General features: G+C 55.1%; 1 protein-coding gene across 3 annotated transcripts in view; it reads left to right on the top strand.

Annotated features, from left to right (window-relative positions):
* Positions 1-15,396, top strand: part of ARHGEF4 (Rho guanine nucleotide exchange factor 4) — a 111,824-nt gene extending 96,428 nt beyond the window's left edge. Inside the window, exons 1-10 of one of the 3 annotated variants that reach the window (XM_019968776.2) lie at positions 1,534-1,840; positions 6,313-6,492; positions 7,484-7,663; positions 7,737-7,916; positions 9,510-9,742; positions 10,101-10,230; positions 11,833-11,964; positions 12,757-13,000; positions 13,679-13,756; positions 14,212-15,396. In XM_019968776.2, coding sequence (XP_019824335.2) covers positions 6,367-6,492; positions 7,484-7,663; positions 7,737-7,916; positions 9,510-9,742; positions 10,101-10,230; positions 11,833-11,964; positions 12,757-13,000; positions 13,679-13,756; positions 14,212-14,363 — 1,455 coding nt within the window. In that variant the 5' untranslated portion in view covers positions 1,534-1,840; positions 6,313-6,366 and the 3' untranslated portion in view covers positions 14,364-15,396. Of the gene's footprint in view, positions 1-1,533; positions 1,841-1,870; positions 2,009-6,312; positions 6,493-7,483; positions 7,664-7,736; positions 7,917-9,509; positions 9,743-10,100; positions 10,231-11,832; positions 11,965-12,756; positions 13,001-13,678; positions 13,757-14,211 lie in introns of those variants that run through there. The other 2 variants (XM_019968784.2, XM_070801507.1) reach the window with 2 other exon arrangements.
* The last annotated feature ends 9 nt before the right edge of the window (positions 15,397-15,405 follow it).

A 15,405-nucleotide genomic window follows, 5' to 3' on the forward strand; every position in this document is an offset into this window, starting at 1 on the left:
GAAAGCTTTTGCACAGTAAAAGGAAATCATCAACAGACTGAAAAGGCAGTCTATGGAGTAAACATATAGTGCCTTACAAACTATATTTGTAAACCATGTATCTGATAAAGGGTTAATAGGCAAAATCTCTTAAGGGACTCACAACTTAATAGCAAAACAAACAAAAACAAATAACCCAATTTAAAAATGGGCAAAGGGACCTGAATAGACATTTCTTGAAAGAAAATACTCAATGTCATTCAACATTGGAAAGGCAAATCAAAACCATAATGAAGTATCACCTCACAATTAGAATCGCTGTTATTAAAGACAAAAGATCGTGTTAGTGAGGGTGGAGACTAGAAAACCCTTACACACTGATGATGGGAATGTAAATTGGTACAGCTACTTTGGAAAACAGTATGGAGATTCCTCAAAAAATTTAAAATAGAACTATTACATGATACAACAATCCCATTTCTGGATGTATATCCAAAGGAAATGAAATCAGGATCTCTCAAGAGATATTTGCACTCCCATGTTCATTGCAGCATTATTCACAATAGTCAAGACATGGAAATCTAATACCTAAGTATTAGGTATTATACTTAATATCCAGATGAATGGATGAAGAAAAATGTGGTATATATATTATTCAACCTTAAAAAAGAAGGAAATCCTGCCCTTTGCAACAATGTGAATGACCCCTATGCTAAGTGACACGGAAAGACAAATACTGCATAATTTCACTTATATCTGTAATCTAAAAGTCAAACTCATACAATCAGAGTAGAATGGTTGCTAAGGGCTGAGGGGCGGGGGAAGAAATGGGAAAACGTTGGTCAATGAGTACAAAGTTTTAATTATACAAGATGAATAAGTTCTGGGGATCTAATGTACAGCATGATGAGTATAATTAACAATATTGTACTTAAAATTTGCTAAGTAATTAGCTCTTAAGTGTTCTCACCACACAGACAAAATGGTACCTGTTTGAGGGGATGGAAATGGTAGTTAATTTGGTTGTGGGGGTAATATTATAGTGTATGTCTAATATCCAGTCGTGCGCCTTAAATATGCACAATCTTTGTCAGTTACACCTCAATGAAACTGGGGAGGAGGGTCGGCAGCTGAAGAAGCCAGATGCTTTCTCATAGGAACAAAATGCTGCGCTGATAGGCAAGGTCGGTAAGCTGAGTCAGGGCCTTCCTGGAGCACCTCTGCATGGAATGCTGTCTATCCAGAATTCAAATTCCTGGGCGAGCTTCTGAAAGCAAATTGTCTGACTTTTCAGAGCCGCACTCACTAGTCTGTGAAGTCAGGGTCAAAGAGAGTCCTTGGTGTTAGGACTCAGAACCCTTGGCCTCCGGCGCCCCGAGCGCCACCCTGGTCTAATGTGCGCCCGACCGTTTAGGAACCCGGATCACTGAGACCACCAGCGAGGAGGCGCTCCGGGCGGAGCTGGGAGCACGCCGGCTCGCCCGGCCCCACCCCCTGCCCCGCCCACGTCTGTGGCCTGGTGGCTGGGCTGGGACCTGGGGGGAACTCGGCGCGCGCGGCTAGCGAGAAGCCGGGCCCTGGAGAGTGCGGCGGCTCCGCCCCACTCCGGGCGCCCCGGCAGCCCCACAGCCGCCCTATCGCGGCGGGATCTCGGGGCGCGCGGGGCCGAGAGGCCGGGCGCCATGGCTAGGGCCCCGCAGTCCCGGCGCCGCCCCGCGCCGCCAGGGAGCGTCCTGCGCGCCCTCCTGCGCTGCAATCTGCCCCCCGGCGCCCAGCGCGTGGTGGTCTTCGCCGTGCTGGCACTGCTTGTGCTCATCAACGTCGTGCTGATATTTCTGCTGGCCTTCCGCTGACCGCCGGGGTGAGTGGCGCCGGTGCGCATCTTTCCTGCCACCCCCAGCCCGCAGTCGCCAACAGCCCAAGGTGCGGCCGGGGTAGCCCCGCACTGCCGGCCGCCGAGGAGAGGCCTCCGCCGCAAGCCCCGGGTGCTAGGGCCCGTCTGTGTGTGTATCCCCTGGGGTGCGGCCAGGTGGGTGACTCAGGGACTAGGTAACACATGTGCCACTCCTGTCGCGCGCGTGTGTGTGTAAAATGGCGCGTCTGTGTGTGTAACTGAGGATGCAGATGCAGCTGTGGCCGCAGCTATCTGGCTGTCAGGGAACCTTGCACATGTGACCGCTGTGTGAGCAGATCTGGACATGCTTTTCTGTATGTGTTGAGGTGTCTGAGGATGAGTGGTTTCCTCTGTTCATGTTATCTGCAGTTGCTTTTACCATTTTAGGTCTTAAGTGGTCTCAGTCAGCATGCCCCCCACCAAAGGCATGGCCACCCACCACCCTGCCTCTTGCCCATGGGCATTCTGAACATCCCTACGCCCAGGATGCTTGCGCAGGGGGCCGTGGGAGCCAAGCCCTGTTCCCAAGACTGTCGAGTGGAATCCTCCAACAACCCCATGTGTGAGACAGAGAGGAGGTGGGGCAGGGTGGGGAGGGTGATGGGTGATTATCAGGGGGCACTTTGAGGCAGAGCCTGGCTTTCCCAGGCCTCTCAAAATCTCAGAAACACGAAAAGGTATCCTGCCCCCTGTCCTTGGCTTGTCCTAGTCTTGAAGTTGACTCCCCCTTCACTGGTGCAGTCCCCCACCTGCCCCCACATAAAAACCGCACACCTCAGAGGCAGCTTGTGCTCTCCATTACCAGGCCAAGAGTGAGCCCAGAACCCTCACCGCTGGGCCTGCCTAGGTTGAATTTTGGCTTCAGTGCAGCTGTACTTCAGAGTGCCAGGAAGGGCCCCTGTCCAGAAGCACACCAGTGTTGGCTCTGGTGGCCGCTGGGCTGTCCTGGAGGTAGACTGCATCTCTGACCCCTTGGAGCTACATTCTGTGTTGGTGATATCACACAAATGGTTAATGTCATAGCTGTAACTCAACTAAGAACCTCCCATTTGTGGATATACAGGGGAGCTTGGTGATCCAGCTCCCTGTAACTCTGAGCTGATGGGGACCAAGGCACAGGGAAATTGTGGAAGTTGCTCATGGCTCCCCTGTTCCCAGCAAGGTGCTGGGACTCGAAAGTGACCACCATGGGCCTCTAGGTGACTGATCAGGATGAGTATGGGGTTGTCCATAAAGGTGTCAGGAATCCTGGTCTCTCCAAGAAGCTGTGCCTCTTTGCTCCAAGCTGGAGCCCTTCCAGCTAAGCAGAAAACCACCTGTGGAGGATCCACACCTCTCTGCAAAGACTGGCAAGAGCAGGAAGCACTGGCCATTCAGGAGGGGCTGTTGCTTGGGGCTCATTTGAGGGAATATGAGACGAGGGGAGACGCCTGACCTGGCTCCTCTGGGGGAATAACCTGGTGTGTCTGCAGTACTCCTTCCCTGTGTGGGGACCAGTGTGTGCAGCGTGCGACCTGCAGATGGACAGCATCCGCCTGCCATCTAGCAGATTGTTCTCAGATCAGAGTGTAGCATCCCATTAGCCAGCCTGTGAAAGTGCACTGGCAGATTTGCGCTGGGGGACTTGCAGGAACAGGGAGTCTCAGAACACTCACTTCTCCAGGATCAAATCTACAAAGCTTAATAAACAAGAAGCTTTGTTCCCTGCCAGATCCTAACTTCAGGTTACCTAAGCAGCTCCAGGAGTGAATCCTCCCGTCTCTGTAACTCATCACTCAAAACATACAAATCTTCCCAAATAGCCTCCATCCTGATGGGCACACTCACCCTTGGTCACTGTCCCTGTACAGGGATGTTCACCTGCAGCTATGTCCACACTGGCTCACCCATACCACCTTTGAGCCACTGTGCTTCCTCCTGGTCTGGGGCCAGACCCACCAAGACCTGGATGGCAGCCTGCTTATGCTAACTGCCCAGGCTGATGCCTGCTCCCAGGCTGCAGCTGGCCAGTTCCTCTTGTTTGGCCTCGCCAAGTCCACTTGTCTCATCCTGGCCTCACTGCAGCCAGGAGGTTTCTCCCTGGAGGAAAGGACAAACCCATAGCAGGTCTTCTTAGCTGGATGAGTACAGTGGTGTCTTGATGAGGTCTGCGATCCCCAGGATTCGCCCAGTGCTTTGAGCCCAGGGTCCCTGGGTGGACCACAGAAATGTGAAGCCCATGAAGAGCTGCTGCCATGAGAGTGGGTGTACATATAAGCTGTAGATTATTCTGAAAAGTGGTTTCACTGGGGTTTGGAACAGGCTTAAACCCCACCCACCAAAACATAAAGCACCTCATGGTAGTCCCTGAACATGCTTTCTCAGGCCCTACCCTGGAGGCAAGGCCCAGCTGGAATGGGCACCAGTACCTAAGCACCCCTCCCACCTCCTGCCCTGTCCCTTTGGGACACTGTGGAGACAGCAAGTGGAACTGAGGTGGAGACCAGCCAGTCTTGCTAGTTCCTGTTTTGGTGGGAGGATTACCATGCATACCACCCTAGGAGCGCCCAAAGAAGGCCCCCGCTGGGCAGCAGCTCAGAAGAGGAAACAGCACAGAGGGCCTGTCTGGTGATGCCCCAAGGCCTTGACCACTTGGCCAAAGAGCTGGCCCAGGTCTGTGACAATGACAGCCAACACTTGGCCCTAGTAGAGGGGCACAGCCCTCACCTCCTGGGCAGCCCCAGTCCGCTCCTCCTCCTGCCCAAAGCCCACAGAGCTGCTTGTCATTCACGGAGCAGATACTGAGCCCCCATGACATGAAAGCAGGACTCAGCCTGATCTCAGGTGGCCTCATCCTGCAGCGGCTTGAAGCAGGGCTTCAGTTCCCTGCCAGAGACTGAGTTGGGTCACAACAGTTAGAGACCCAAATCCTGACCACTAGATCAGTGGTCGGTGACAAGGCCCTGGCCCTTCAGCTTTGCAGAAAAGATTTCCCACAAAGAGAGTAATGAGAGAGTAATGAGAGAGTAATGAAATAAGTCAAAGGCGTACTAGTAGGAAGAAGTGTACGGTACGTGTGGATAGACTCATGGGCACACTCAGAGGCACACCCTTATGGTAGTTGGAATCACTTTTATGGGGCATTTGCTCCAAGTTTCCTTTGGCCAGTCATTTTGATTTGCCTGGTTCTGAGTATGTATTTGGTATATCTCGGGACCCTCCCATGTGCCTGTGCATCTCAGTCAAGATGGATTCCACTGCAGAGGCCTATGGGTAGACTTAGCATCACTCCCCTTTTGACCTCCAAGGAGCTTTCTAGTCAGGAAGGTCTCCTTAACTTCAAGAATGAGAAATGTGTGGTATCTTATCTTTATATGGGCAGGGCTCAGCCTTCTCTCTTTGTCCTGCTTATTGATATTTTGGAGTTCCTGTCCACAGGGAATAAACTCTTAATTGCTCACCCTGGGTGGGGGCAGTGGGGGGTCTACCTCCTGCCTCAAGCCCAGTGTGAAACAGAGCTCTGAGCACAAGGACTGCCTGGGAGGGGAGCATCCCTCCTGATGTGATTTCTGATCGTATGGGAAAGAGGAACCACACCAGTCATTTCCACAGAGAGAAATTAATGTTGAGAATTGTTCAGCAGGTATAAAGTAGCTGACTCAGTCACCACGAGCTCAAGAACAGCCCTGAGGTTTCTGTTACAGAGATGGCAGTTTTAAGATGGACCTTCTTCTTTAGAGCTGGGGAATAAAGGGAAACTGCTGAAATCAGTAAGAGTGAGAATCCTGTGGGCTGGAGATCTAGAACTCTGAGGAGAGGTACTGCTCACCTGGTGCCTGGGGTGCCATGAGACTGGTTCTGCAAGTGTTCAAAAAACACTGCAGACCAGATCCAGCTACTGCAATGGCTGGGCACTGCCAGACCCGAGGAAAGAGGCGTTGCTGCTTGTCAGGTGGCTTCACGGGTACTGCGTGTCCACAAGAAGCCACTAGGAAGGAGCAAGGCCCCTCTCTCTCCAGCTCTGAGGTCCCCTCCAGGGCCATAGTAGGAGCCCCTGATGGGGGCCAGGGGATACAGCAGAGATGCAGCTGGCAGTGCCCTGGCCCAGCACCACAGAGCACAGCAGAGACACAGCGGGAGCTGAGAGCCAGTAGTTGCATCCCGGCCCGGTGGGGATGAGAGGAATGTGTGCCCTGTGCAGGGGGAGCAGCATGCTTACACTCCGATTTGATGGCTTACCAGATTCCAGTGATAAGCTCAGTGCCAGTCTAGACATAGTGCATGTCTGGGCATATGCCCTGGGCACAGCCCCCTCCCCCTGAGGAACTCAGGGGAGCCTCCATCAGTCCACTCCTCTGTGAACAAGCCAGGATTCCCTCTTTCCAGAGTTGGTGGACAGAGGGCAGAGGGTAGAGGAGCACCTCTACCCCCTGACATGCCCTCCCTGGCTCTCTCCACAGCTCATCAGCGATGGCAGTGTGGTCTGTGCCGAAGCGCTCTGGGACCATGTCACCATGGATGACCAGGAACTGGGCTTCAAAGCTGGAGATGTCATCGAAGTGATGGACGCCACCAACAGAGAGTGGTGGTGGGGCCGCGTCGCTGATGGCGAGGGCTGGTTTCCAGCGAACTTTGTGCGGGTATGGCACTGTCCCTGGCTTTTCCTAGACCTGAGAAGAGCCAGCAGCAGGCTCTGAAACACAAGCCTGAATCTGCTCTGGGGTCTGAGGTGCTGGATGTGGATGTCTCACCCATGGGTGGGACTGCAGGCTCAGGGCTGGGTGAGCTTCCCAGGAAGCCCAGCCTGGGAATTGAGACACAGCCTTCCTCCTGCGCCACCACCAACTGCACCTTACCCCTACCCTCTCTCCAGGAGTTCTCAGTGGCCAGAGAAGAATGGGTCAGAAATGATGGGTCCCTCTGGGGACAGAGGGTCTGCATGTTAGAATACCACTGCCACAGGCAGCTGGGCCTCCCAGATTTCCAGAAGCTATGCAGACCATCTGCGCAGATCCTCAGTTCTAACTTTCACAACAGTCCTGGACTCTGGGAACTGTCACTACACCTAGGGAATTGAGGCAAGAACAAGCTCAGTCTTTAACCCAGGAGATCACAGGGAGCAAACCCAGACCTAAGGCAGCCTTTGGTCTCCAGGGAAGGAATCCTGGTGCAGCCTCCGAAAGGTCAGGCAGAGGGCAGTGGGGAGGGGAGGGCTCAGGCCCTGGGGTTCATTGCTTCTCTTGCCCCAGATCTCCTGGGTTAACAGCCCTCTCTGCCCCCTGAGCCTTTCCTAGTTATCGTCTCAGAGCCAGCAAGGCCACATCACCTGTCCACTTGCTGCACAGCCCCCAGTAGGCCCAGTGTGAGCAGGTGCTGGCAGAACCCCTATAGTGAGCATCTGCACCGTTCTAGCCTCTGTGCTGGCAGAGCCGAACGTAAGGGAGAAAATGGGGACTGGGTACCCGCCTTCGGACCTGCTCTCCCCTGTCCCTCTGGGCACTACTCAGGTGATGCGGGAGCTTCCTGCCCCTGTGATGCCGTGAGTCATTTGAGTGTCAGTTCCCTGCCGTCAGTGTGTGGGATGCTGGGCCCTGACCCTGGGGGGACTCTGACTGGCCGTGTTGCCTGCAGCTGCGGGTGAACCAGGACGAGCCTGCAGACGATGAGGCACTGGGGCCTGGGCACCAAGGGACTGGGGATGGCGGGGGCACCGAGGCGCAGGGCAGCAGGGACCAGATGCGGACCAATGTCATCAATGAGATCCTCAGCACGGAGCGAGACTACATCAAGCACCTGCGGGACATCTGCGAGGTGAGGCTGCTGGCAGGTGGGCGGGCTGGTGGGGCGGGGGCCCAGAGGGGAGCCTGACCACCCGCACCCCCAGGGGTACCTCAGGCAGTGCCGCAAGCGGGCAGACATGTTCAGCGAGGAGCAGCTGCGCATCATCTTCGGGAACATCGAGGACATATACAGGTGCCAGAAGGCCTTTGTGAAGGCGCTGGAGCAGAAGTTCAACCGGGAGCGGCCGCACCTGAGCGAGCTGGGTGCCTGCTTCCTGGAGCACGTGAGCACACTGGCCCCGGGCCCTGGGCCCCAAGCCCTCCCTGGGCAGCAGCCCCTGCTCTGCCTATCTCTGCTGGGGGCTCGCCCTACCCCACCAGCCCTGGCCCCAACTGCCCTCTCCCTTCTACTGTGTTTTAGAAGTGTCACCATTTCTGGGGGTCAGCGTGGGGTGAGGCCCAAGGAAGAGAATGCTCCTTGGAGCAGGAGGGCCTAGGCTTCAGCCCTGAAAGGAACTGCCTGGGGCAGAGGCGGGCTGGGCACCCCTAAGGACATTCCTAGCAAATTCTGGGGTTCTTCACACAGTAAGCACACTGAAATTTGGGTTGAAGTAATTCTTATTTCCACTCTAAATGCCGGTTGACATTTAGCCAAGGTTCATTGGACTGGTCTGGGGTAGATAGACTAATTTTTATCCCTCTCCTGTGGCAGTCACACGAGGTTGAGCAGAAGATGCCTTGGCCAGCCCATCAAGGACAACCTGTGTTCCTTTCTGGCTACTAGCAGTGGGGGGTGGGGAGGCCCTGCCACCTCTTGCCAGTGGCAGATGGAGAGCTGAGGAGGGAGACCTCAGGAGCAGGTGGTGTGTCTGGGTACCTGAGCGGCTGTGGATCTGGGTCCATTTATCAACAGGCAGGAGAAGGCAATGGCACCCCACTCCAGTACCCTTGCCTGGAAAATCCCATGGATGGAGGAGCCTGGAAGGCTGCAGTCCATGGGGTCGCTGAGGGTCAGACACAACTGAGCAACTTCCCTTTCACTTTTCACTTTCATGCATTGGAGAAGGAAATGGCAACCCACTCCAGTGTTCTTGCCTGGAGAATCCCAGGGACGGGGGAGCCTGGTGGGCTGTTGTCTCTGGGGTGGCACAGAGTCGGAAACGACTGAAATGACTTAGCAGAGTTGTGACGGGGAAGTGGGAACTAGGGCAGGTCTAACAAGGCATGCTATCAGCATTACCCAGTGTGACGGTCACAGCGGCTTGTCAGGCAGCCAGCTGCTGCCACCCTCCTTTCCCACCTGAGTTCACAAAGTCCTAGGCTGCTAAATGCCAGCCCTGGTCTCCTTCTGACTCCAGGTAGATGAAAGATACACACAAAAACAGACACAGTGAGTCTCCCGTACGACACACGTGCAACATGGATATGTCTGTGTCATGTGGTGTTGAAAAAAGAAGTTGACAGTGGCTGTCTTCAGATGTGAAGCCAGAGCTTTGTAAGGAAGAAACAAAACACTGGGCTGAGAAGAAAGACAGCCTGGGAGGCACAGCCACTGGCCCGGCACCCATTTCATCTCAATCTCCCTCTCCCTCCTTTTTGGCCTTTCATATTAGTATCGTTGATTTCACCCCAGTACCTGGCATACTGTCAGAATATCTGCTGAGAGCCCAGGAGAGAAAGCCAACTAGCAATAGGCACTCTGTACCTGAGTTTTCTGGGGTCTTTCATGTCCTTGGGCATGATTCTGCATAGCTTGTGCCCAAAGAGGCAGGTAGACAGAGCCTGAATCCCCTGCAGTCTCTCCCACCCCTTTCCCAACACTGCCCATGGCCTGGGGGAGCAGGAGACTGTCTTCTCACCCTGAGCTCTGCCTGCAGCAAGCAGACTTCCAGATTTACTCAGAGTACTGCAACAACCACCCCAATGCCTGCATGGAGCTCTCACGCCTCACCAAGCTCAGCAAGTATGTGTACTTCTTCGAGGCATGCCGGCTGCTACAGAAGATGATTGACATCTCCCTGGATGGCTTCTTGCTGACACCCGTGCAGAAGATCTGCAAGTACCCTCTGCAACTGGCAGAGCTGCTCAAGTACACACACCCCCAGCACAGGTAGGAGGGTGCTGGGGGAGAGGGGTGGCTCTCCAGGCCTTGGGTCAGCCCACTTGTTGAGGCTCATAGTGTGCTGGGCAATGCTGCAGGGATTGGGGCAACAGCACAGGCTTAAAATACCTAACAGTCCCTGCCTTCATAAGCTATCCTTGATGTGAAGGAAGAGGGCATGAGTAGGATATAAAGTTCTGCTCTGTGCCTCCTTTATGGAGAAGATGGGAGTGTGCACTTGACAAGTGGAGAAATGGCCCGGGGCAGAGCCCTCGAGGGAAGCAGCTCCACCGGAGGCTCCAGGATGTTCCCAGCCCTTCTCTGCTCTTGATCCAGTAAGCCCTCTGCTGTCTCTGTTTGGCCCCAGGGATTTCAAGGACGTGGAAGCTGCCTTACATGCCATGAAGAATGTGGCCCAGCTCATCAATGAACGGAAACGGAGACTTGAAAACATCGACAAGATTGCTCAGTGGCAAAGCTCTATAGAGGACTGGGAGGTGAGGATCCAATACCTCAGAAAATACCGAAGGGCTTGGCCCTGGCATTAAAACCATGCTTGCCCCTGAGAAATCGTAAGAGGGAGCTGAAGCAGGGCGCCACACTCCTGGGAACCAGCAAACAGTGTCAGGAGGGAGAGCTGGGCTTCTGCTGGGCCAGCCCGGCCCTTCTCCAAGCACCAAGCCTCAGGCGCTGCTCCCAGAGGAGGCTTGCTGGCCTCCTTCCTGGTGAAGGGCTCAGGACACGTATAATACGCCACATGCTCCTCCCAGGGTGCAACCAACCAGCCTCCAGGGACACGCTGGGCCCCCGAGTTTGAGTTAACTACTGGGGTTCTCAAAAGAAGTGGTCAGGTTTGCCACAGCATGACCAGAAACAGATTGCCACCGGTCAGAGCCTCTTGGTTCTGTTTTCCAGGCACACACAATCCCCTCATGTAGGCCAGTCTCACCTTTTAGGGCAGCATGGAGGCCTGAACTAATGATGAGGTTCCTGGCCTGTTCTCTCCACTCTCACTCACCAACCAAAACAATGAAAAAACAGATTCATGGGCCCCACCCTAGAAATACGCAATTAGAATCCCTGGGAGTGGGGCTGAGTGCTATGGTTTATGTTTTGTTTTCAGTGTTTGGGTTTTGCTTCTTGATGATGGGTTCTGAGGCCCAGCCCTGGCTAAGGGTCCCCACAAACTCACTTATCCCAAACAAACACCTGGCTATGATTTGCATTTTCCTGGAGGAACCAGACATGGTACAGCTTCATCTGAAATTACAATGTCTGATGATGGGACTTCAGGTACACTGAGCTGGAAGAAGACTTCCTTAACCTCTTTTAAAAGACTGGCCTTGGAAGTAACTTTCAGCCAAGTTTAATTCTCTAAGAGGAGTGCTGTCCAATCAAAGTACCATGTGAATCACAACAGGGAATTTTATATGTGCAAGTGGCGTAGTTGGTAAAGAATCTGCTTGCCAGTGCAGGAGACACAAGAGATGTGGGTTCGATCCCTGGGTTGGGAAGATACCCTGGAGGAGGAAGTGGCAACCCACTCCAGTATTCTCGCCTGGAAAATTCCATGGACAAAGAGGAGCCTGGTGGGCTACAGTCTATGGGGTTGCAAAGAGTCAGACATGACTGAGAGCATATGTGCACATACAGCCATCTTAAAAGTGAAAAAAAAAACAGGTGAAAGAAACTTTAACAATGTTTTAACTCAACATATCTAAAATATCAATTCAACGTGTAATCAACATATAAAACGTCATTGGTGAAATAGCCACAGTCTTTATTTCATACTAAGTCTTCGAAATCAGAGTATCTTTTAGTTTGATGATATCTCGATAGGGATCAGCTACAATGCAAATATGCCACTGGCTGCTGTAGGGCCTCACTTAGCAGAGACAACAACTTATAGGCCAAACCACCATTTTTTTCCCTCCAATTTCTGTGGTCTGCTCCAGGCCCTGGCCCAGTGGGGGCCACGGCAGACAAGGCCAACAGTGACCACACCAACTCAGCAGGAGGCAGACACAGAGCCCAGCAGAGCGTTGCTCTAAGCCCCAGGGTTGGGGCACTCAGCTCACGGCTTCCCTTGGGTTCCACAGGGGGAAGATCTCCTGGTCAGGAGCTCGGAACTCATCCACTCGGGGGAGCTGACCCGTGTCACACAGCCACAAGCCAAGAGCCAGCAGAGAATGTTTTTTCTCTTTGACCACCAGCTCATCTACTGTAAGAAGGTACCAGAGTCACTCTTCCCTGCTGGATGGGCCTATTAAGAGCAGCTGTGGCGGGAGTGAGGCTGAGGGCTGGAAGCAGCTGCCCCGAGAAAACGAGCTGCACACACGCGATTCCTCTCCCCGGGGCCGCCCTTCCCTGGTCAGGCGCTTTGGGCCAAAGTCGGGGGAAGGAGGCGTCTAAGAGGGAGCCTACTGCCCCAGGGACCAGAGGGTGACCCTCACAGTCTGACCAGGGCCCAGTGTTGGTAAGAACATTCTCCGTGCTGATAAATCCCTGTTTGGGCCTCAAGCCAACTCTTCTCTCCCTGCGAAGCTCAGCTTACCCTCCCCAACCCTGGGATCTTCTGTTCCAGCGGCCTTCAGGCCTCCCTTTGCTGCTGGCCTCTACTCCCTCTTGAAAACGGGCCCACGTGGCCGGGCAGCCCTCCTGAGCGTGGGCTCTGCCCGGCCCTGGCAGACTGCTGCTTTTCTCTGCTGTGCAGTGCGGGTCCTGCTTGTGATCTGTTTCCATGGCTGCCTCCCCCGCGAGACTATGAGTGTTCAGAGACCCCCACCACGCCGCTGAGTAACTGTTAACTGAAACAGCGGCTCCTAGCCATGGTTTCAGCACGCAGTTGGGGGCCGAGCCAGGCTTGTCATCTCTCGAGACAACAAGGAGCTGACTAATAGCCCACCGGCCCTTCCAATCTCAGGGCAGAAAATGAGGCAGGGCCTTAAATGTGGTCAGGAGAGTGGTTTAGGCCGAGGCGCTGGGCAAGTAGGCGGGCCAGGGGCTCACCCTGTCTCTGGCAGGACCTTCTCCGCCGGGATGTGCTCTACTATAAGGGCCGAGTGGACATGGACAGCCTGCAGGTGGTGGACTTGGAGGACGGGAAGGACAGAGAGCTCCATGTGAGCGTCAGGAACGCCTTCCGGCTGTGCTGTGGCCCCTCAGGCGAGAGCCACCTGCTGTGTGCCAAGAAGCCCGAGCAGAAGCAGCGCTGGCTCAAGGCCTTTGCCAGGGAGCGGGAGCAGGTGCGGCTGGACCAGGAGACAGGTGCGAGACCCCACTCGGCCTTGCTCCATGTGAGGGCCCGCCTGGCACTTTTTGCATCCTGGGTGCAAGGGAGTCGACATGACCTTGCAACTGTGAGAGGCAGGTCTCACATCAGGAAAATCTCGGGGTTTAGTGAGGCTCTGGGGCATGTCTTGGTTTCGACCCTCCCTGTGGGTCTGCATGCCTGAGGGTCGCTCCCCCGACCTGCTCACATGCACATACTCTAGAGGGCGGGGCCTCTGCTCAGTTGGAGAGGGAGGTGGACACTGGCCTCCAGAAGCCTCCCCCTATCCCACATGAGCAAGGCATCCCCCCACTGCATTCCCCTCCTGTCCTTGGTCCCCCGGCCATCACAGTAGGCAGTGACCAGGTCAGTCCTTGATCTGGCCCAGAGCCTCTCCTAGAGTGCCAAGAAAAGGACAGTAGCCACCAATGGGTCAGGCTGAGTCATGGGGGAGGGCAAGGGAGGCCCCCAGAGAAGCTCCTCAGAGCATCTCCTCTGCCTGGGTGGACAGAGCTGGCTGGTGGGGCAGGTGGGTGAGACCCTGCGGCCTGCTGGGCCCTCAGGCACACACAAATTGTGCTGGTGCCAGAACGAGAGGACCGTGGGCAGGGGAGATGGGAAGGCAGTTGCGTTCTCACCGGGAAGTGGGTGTCTCATTTGTGGCCCCCTCCCAGGCTTCTCCATTACCCAGCTGCAGAGGAAGCAGGCCATGCTGAACGCCAGCAAGCAGCAGGCCATGGGGAAGCCCAAAGGTAAGCGGGTGATGGCCAGCACCCGGGTCTTCAGAGGTGCCCACTGCCCTTTACAGGTGGGTTGTGAGGGCCCACTGAGGAGGAAGCCTGCACTGAGGGCACCTGGTGGATGCTCCTACCCTCCACCCCCTCAGACCCCCCCGAGCAGCGTCAGTGCCAGTGCTCTTTCCCAGGCAGGACTGCTGCTTGGCAGCCAGCCTAGCCAAGATGCTGACAGCCCATTCCTACAGACATCACCATGAGAGCAACTCCACGCCCCACACCTTCCAGTCCCCCCTGGTTACACCCCTTGCAGGCCACGGAGGGCAGCCCAGGCCCTTGGATATGGACAACCCCAGGGGAAGCAAAGGGGGATGTCTGAAGCAGCCTGGGGATGGCCCAGTCTACCCCTACAGGCTCTGCCCCGTACTGCCTAACTCCTGAGGCATCTCTGACCCCGACTCTTCCCCTGCCAGCCCTTGGCCGACCTTACTACCTGGCACGCCAGAAGCATCCAGCCCTCCCCACCAGCCTGCCTCAGCAACAGGTCCTGGTGCTGGCCGAGCCCAAGCGAAAGCCATCCACCTTCTGGCACAGCATCAGCCGGCTGGCACCCTTCCGCAAGTGAGCCCGTGCCCCACCAGTGGCACCATCTGGACCTGCCTTGCTGGTGGGCCTCCAGCTCTTCCTACCTGAGGCTCACCGCATCCGGCCCTCTGTTCTGCAAACTGCAAGTTAGCAGGGCTGAGTATGGGGTCCACTCAGTGCCCGCATTCTCAGTTTCCTCCCCAGTACTGGGGTGCTGAAGAAGTTGGCTGGAGAGGCAGGCCCCCGGCACGTGAACCTCCCACACCCTCCAGGCCTGTGCAGGGCTCCCGGGAGCCACAGCTCAGAACCACCCAACAGGCCAGCGCGTGTGAGGATGGCTGCTTTGGACCCTCTTCTTTGCACATCTAATCATCCCTCCTGCTCCTGTTTTCTCTGGGCAGGAGACCGCCTCTGCCTTCAGTCACCTGCAGAGCCAGGCTGTGTACCTCTCTGCCCTCCTGCCCCCTTCATAGGCCCCCAGCTGGTGGGCCAGGCAACCTGCATCCCTGGTGGGCAGGAACCAGGAATTCTGGGCACAAAAACATCCGGAGCCCACCTGTTACTTCCTCCCAGTCCCTCTGTAGACACTCCTGGCTGCTGGACACCCTCTCTTTACTTGTGATGTGTTTTGTTTATAGTGGAAAGAAAACAGAACCATAGTCAACTGAAAACTTCTGTCAGGATTTGTAACCAGTCCACCTGCAGCTGTGGGATGATTCCATTACCTGGTTCCAGTTTGGATTTTGTTGTTAAATTCCAACAATAGAGAACTGTTAGTGACACAGAAAGATTGCCTTACCCTAAGTGAGTGTGAGAAGCCATAAGGACTGTATTCTGTGGCCCAGCACCCAGGACTGACCCACCCAGAAGCTGGTGGGCATGTAGGTTGGAAGGAAGCCCACATCCCATGGAGGAGGGGCACCGAAGAGGGTGGCCAGGGCCTGGCATGGGGCAGAGCACAGAGACGCCCCTGTGGCCCACGGGAATTCAGCAGCATGTACAGTCACTCTTGCACTACACCTTCTCCAAGCAGAAACCACATTTAATTTCATAAAGAAACCTGTGAAAAATAACCTGGCTGC

The sequence above is a fragment of the Bos indicus genome, chromosome 2 (assembly GCF_029378745.1).
Source record: "Bos indicus isolate NIAB-ARS_2022 breed Sahiwal x Tharparkar chromosome 2, NIAB-ARS_B.indTharparkar_mat_pri_1.0, whole genome shotgun sequence".
Lineage (NCBI taxonomy): Eukaryota > Metazoa > Chordata > Mammalia > Artiodactyla > Bovidae > Bos > Bos indicus.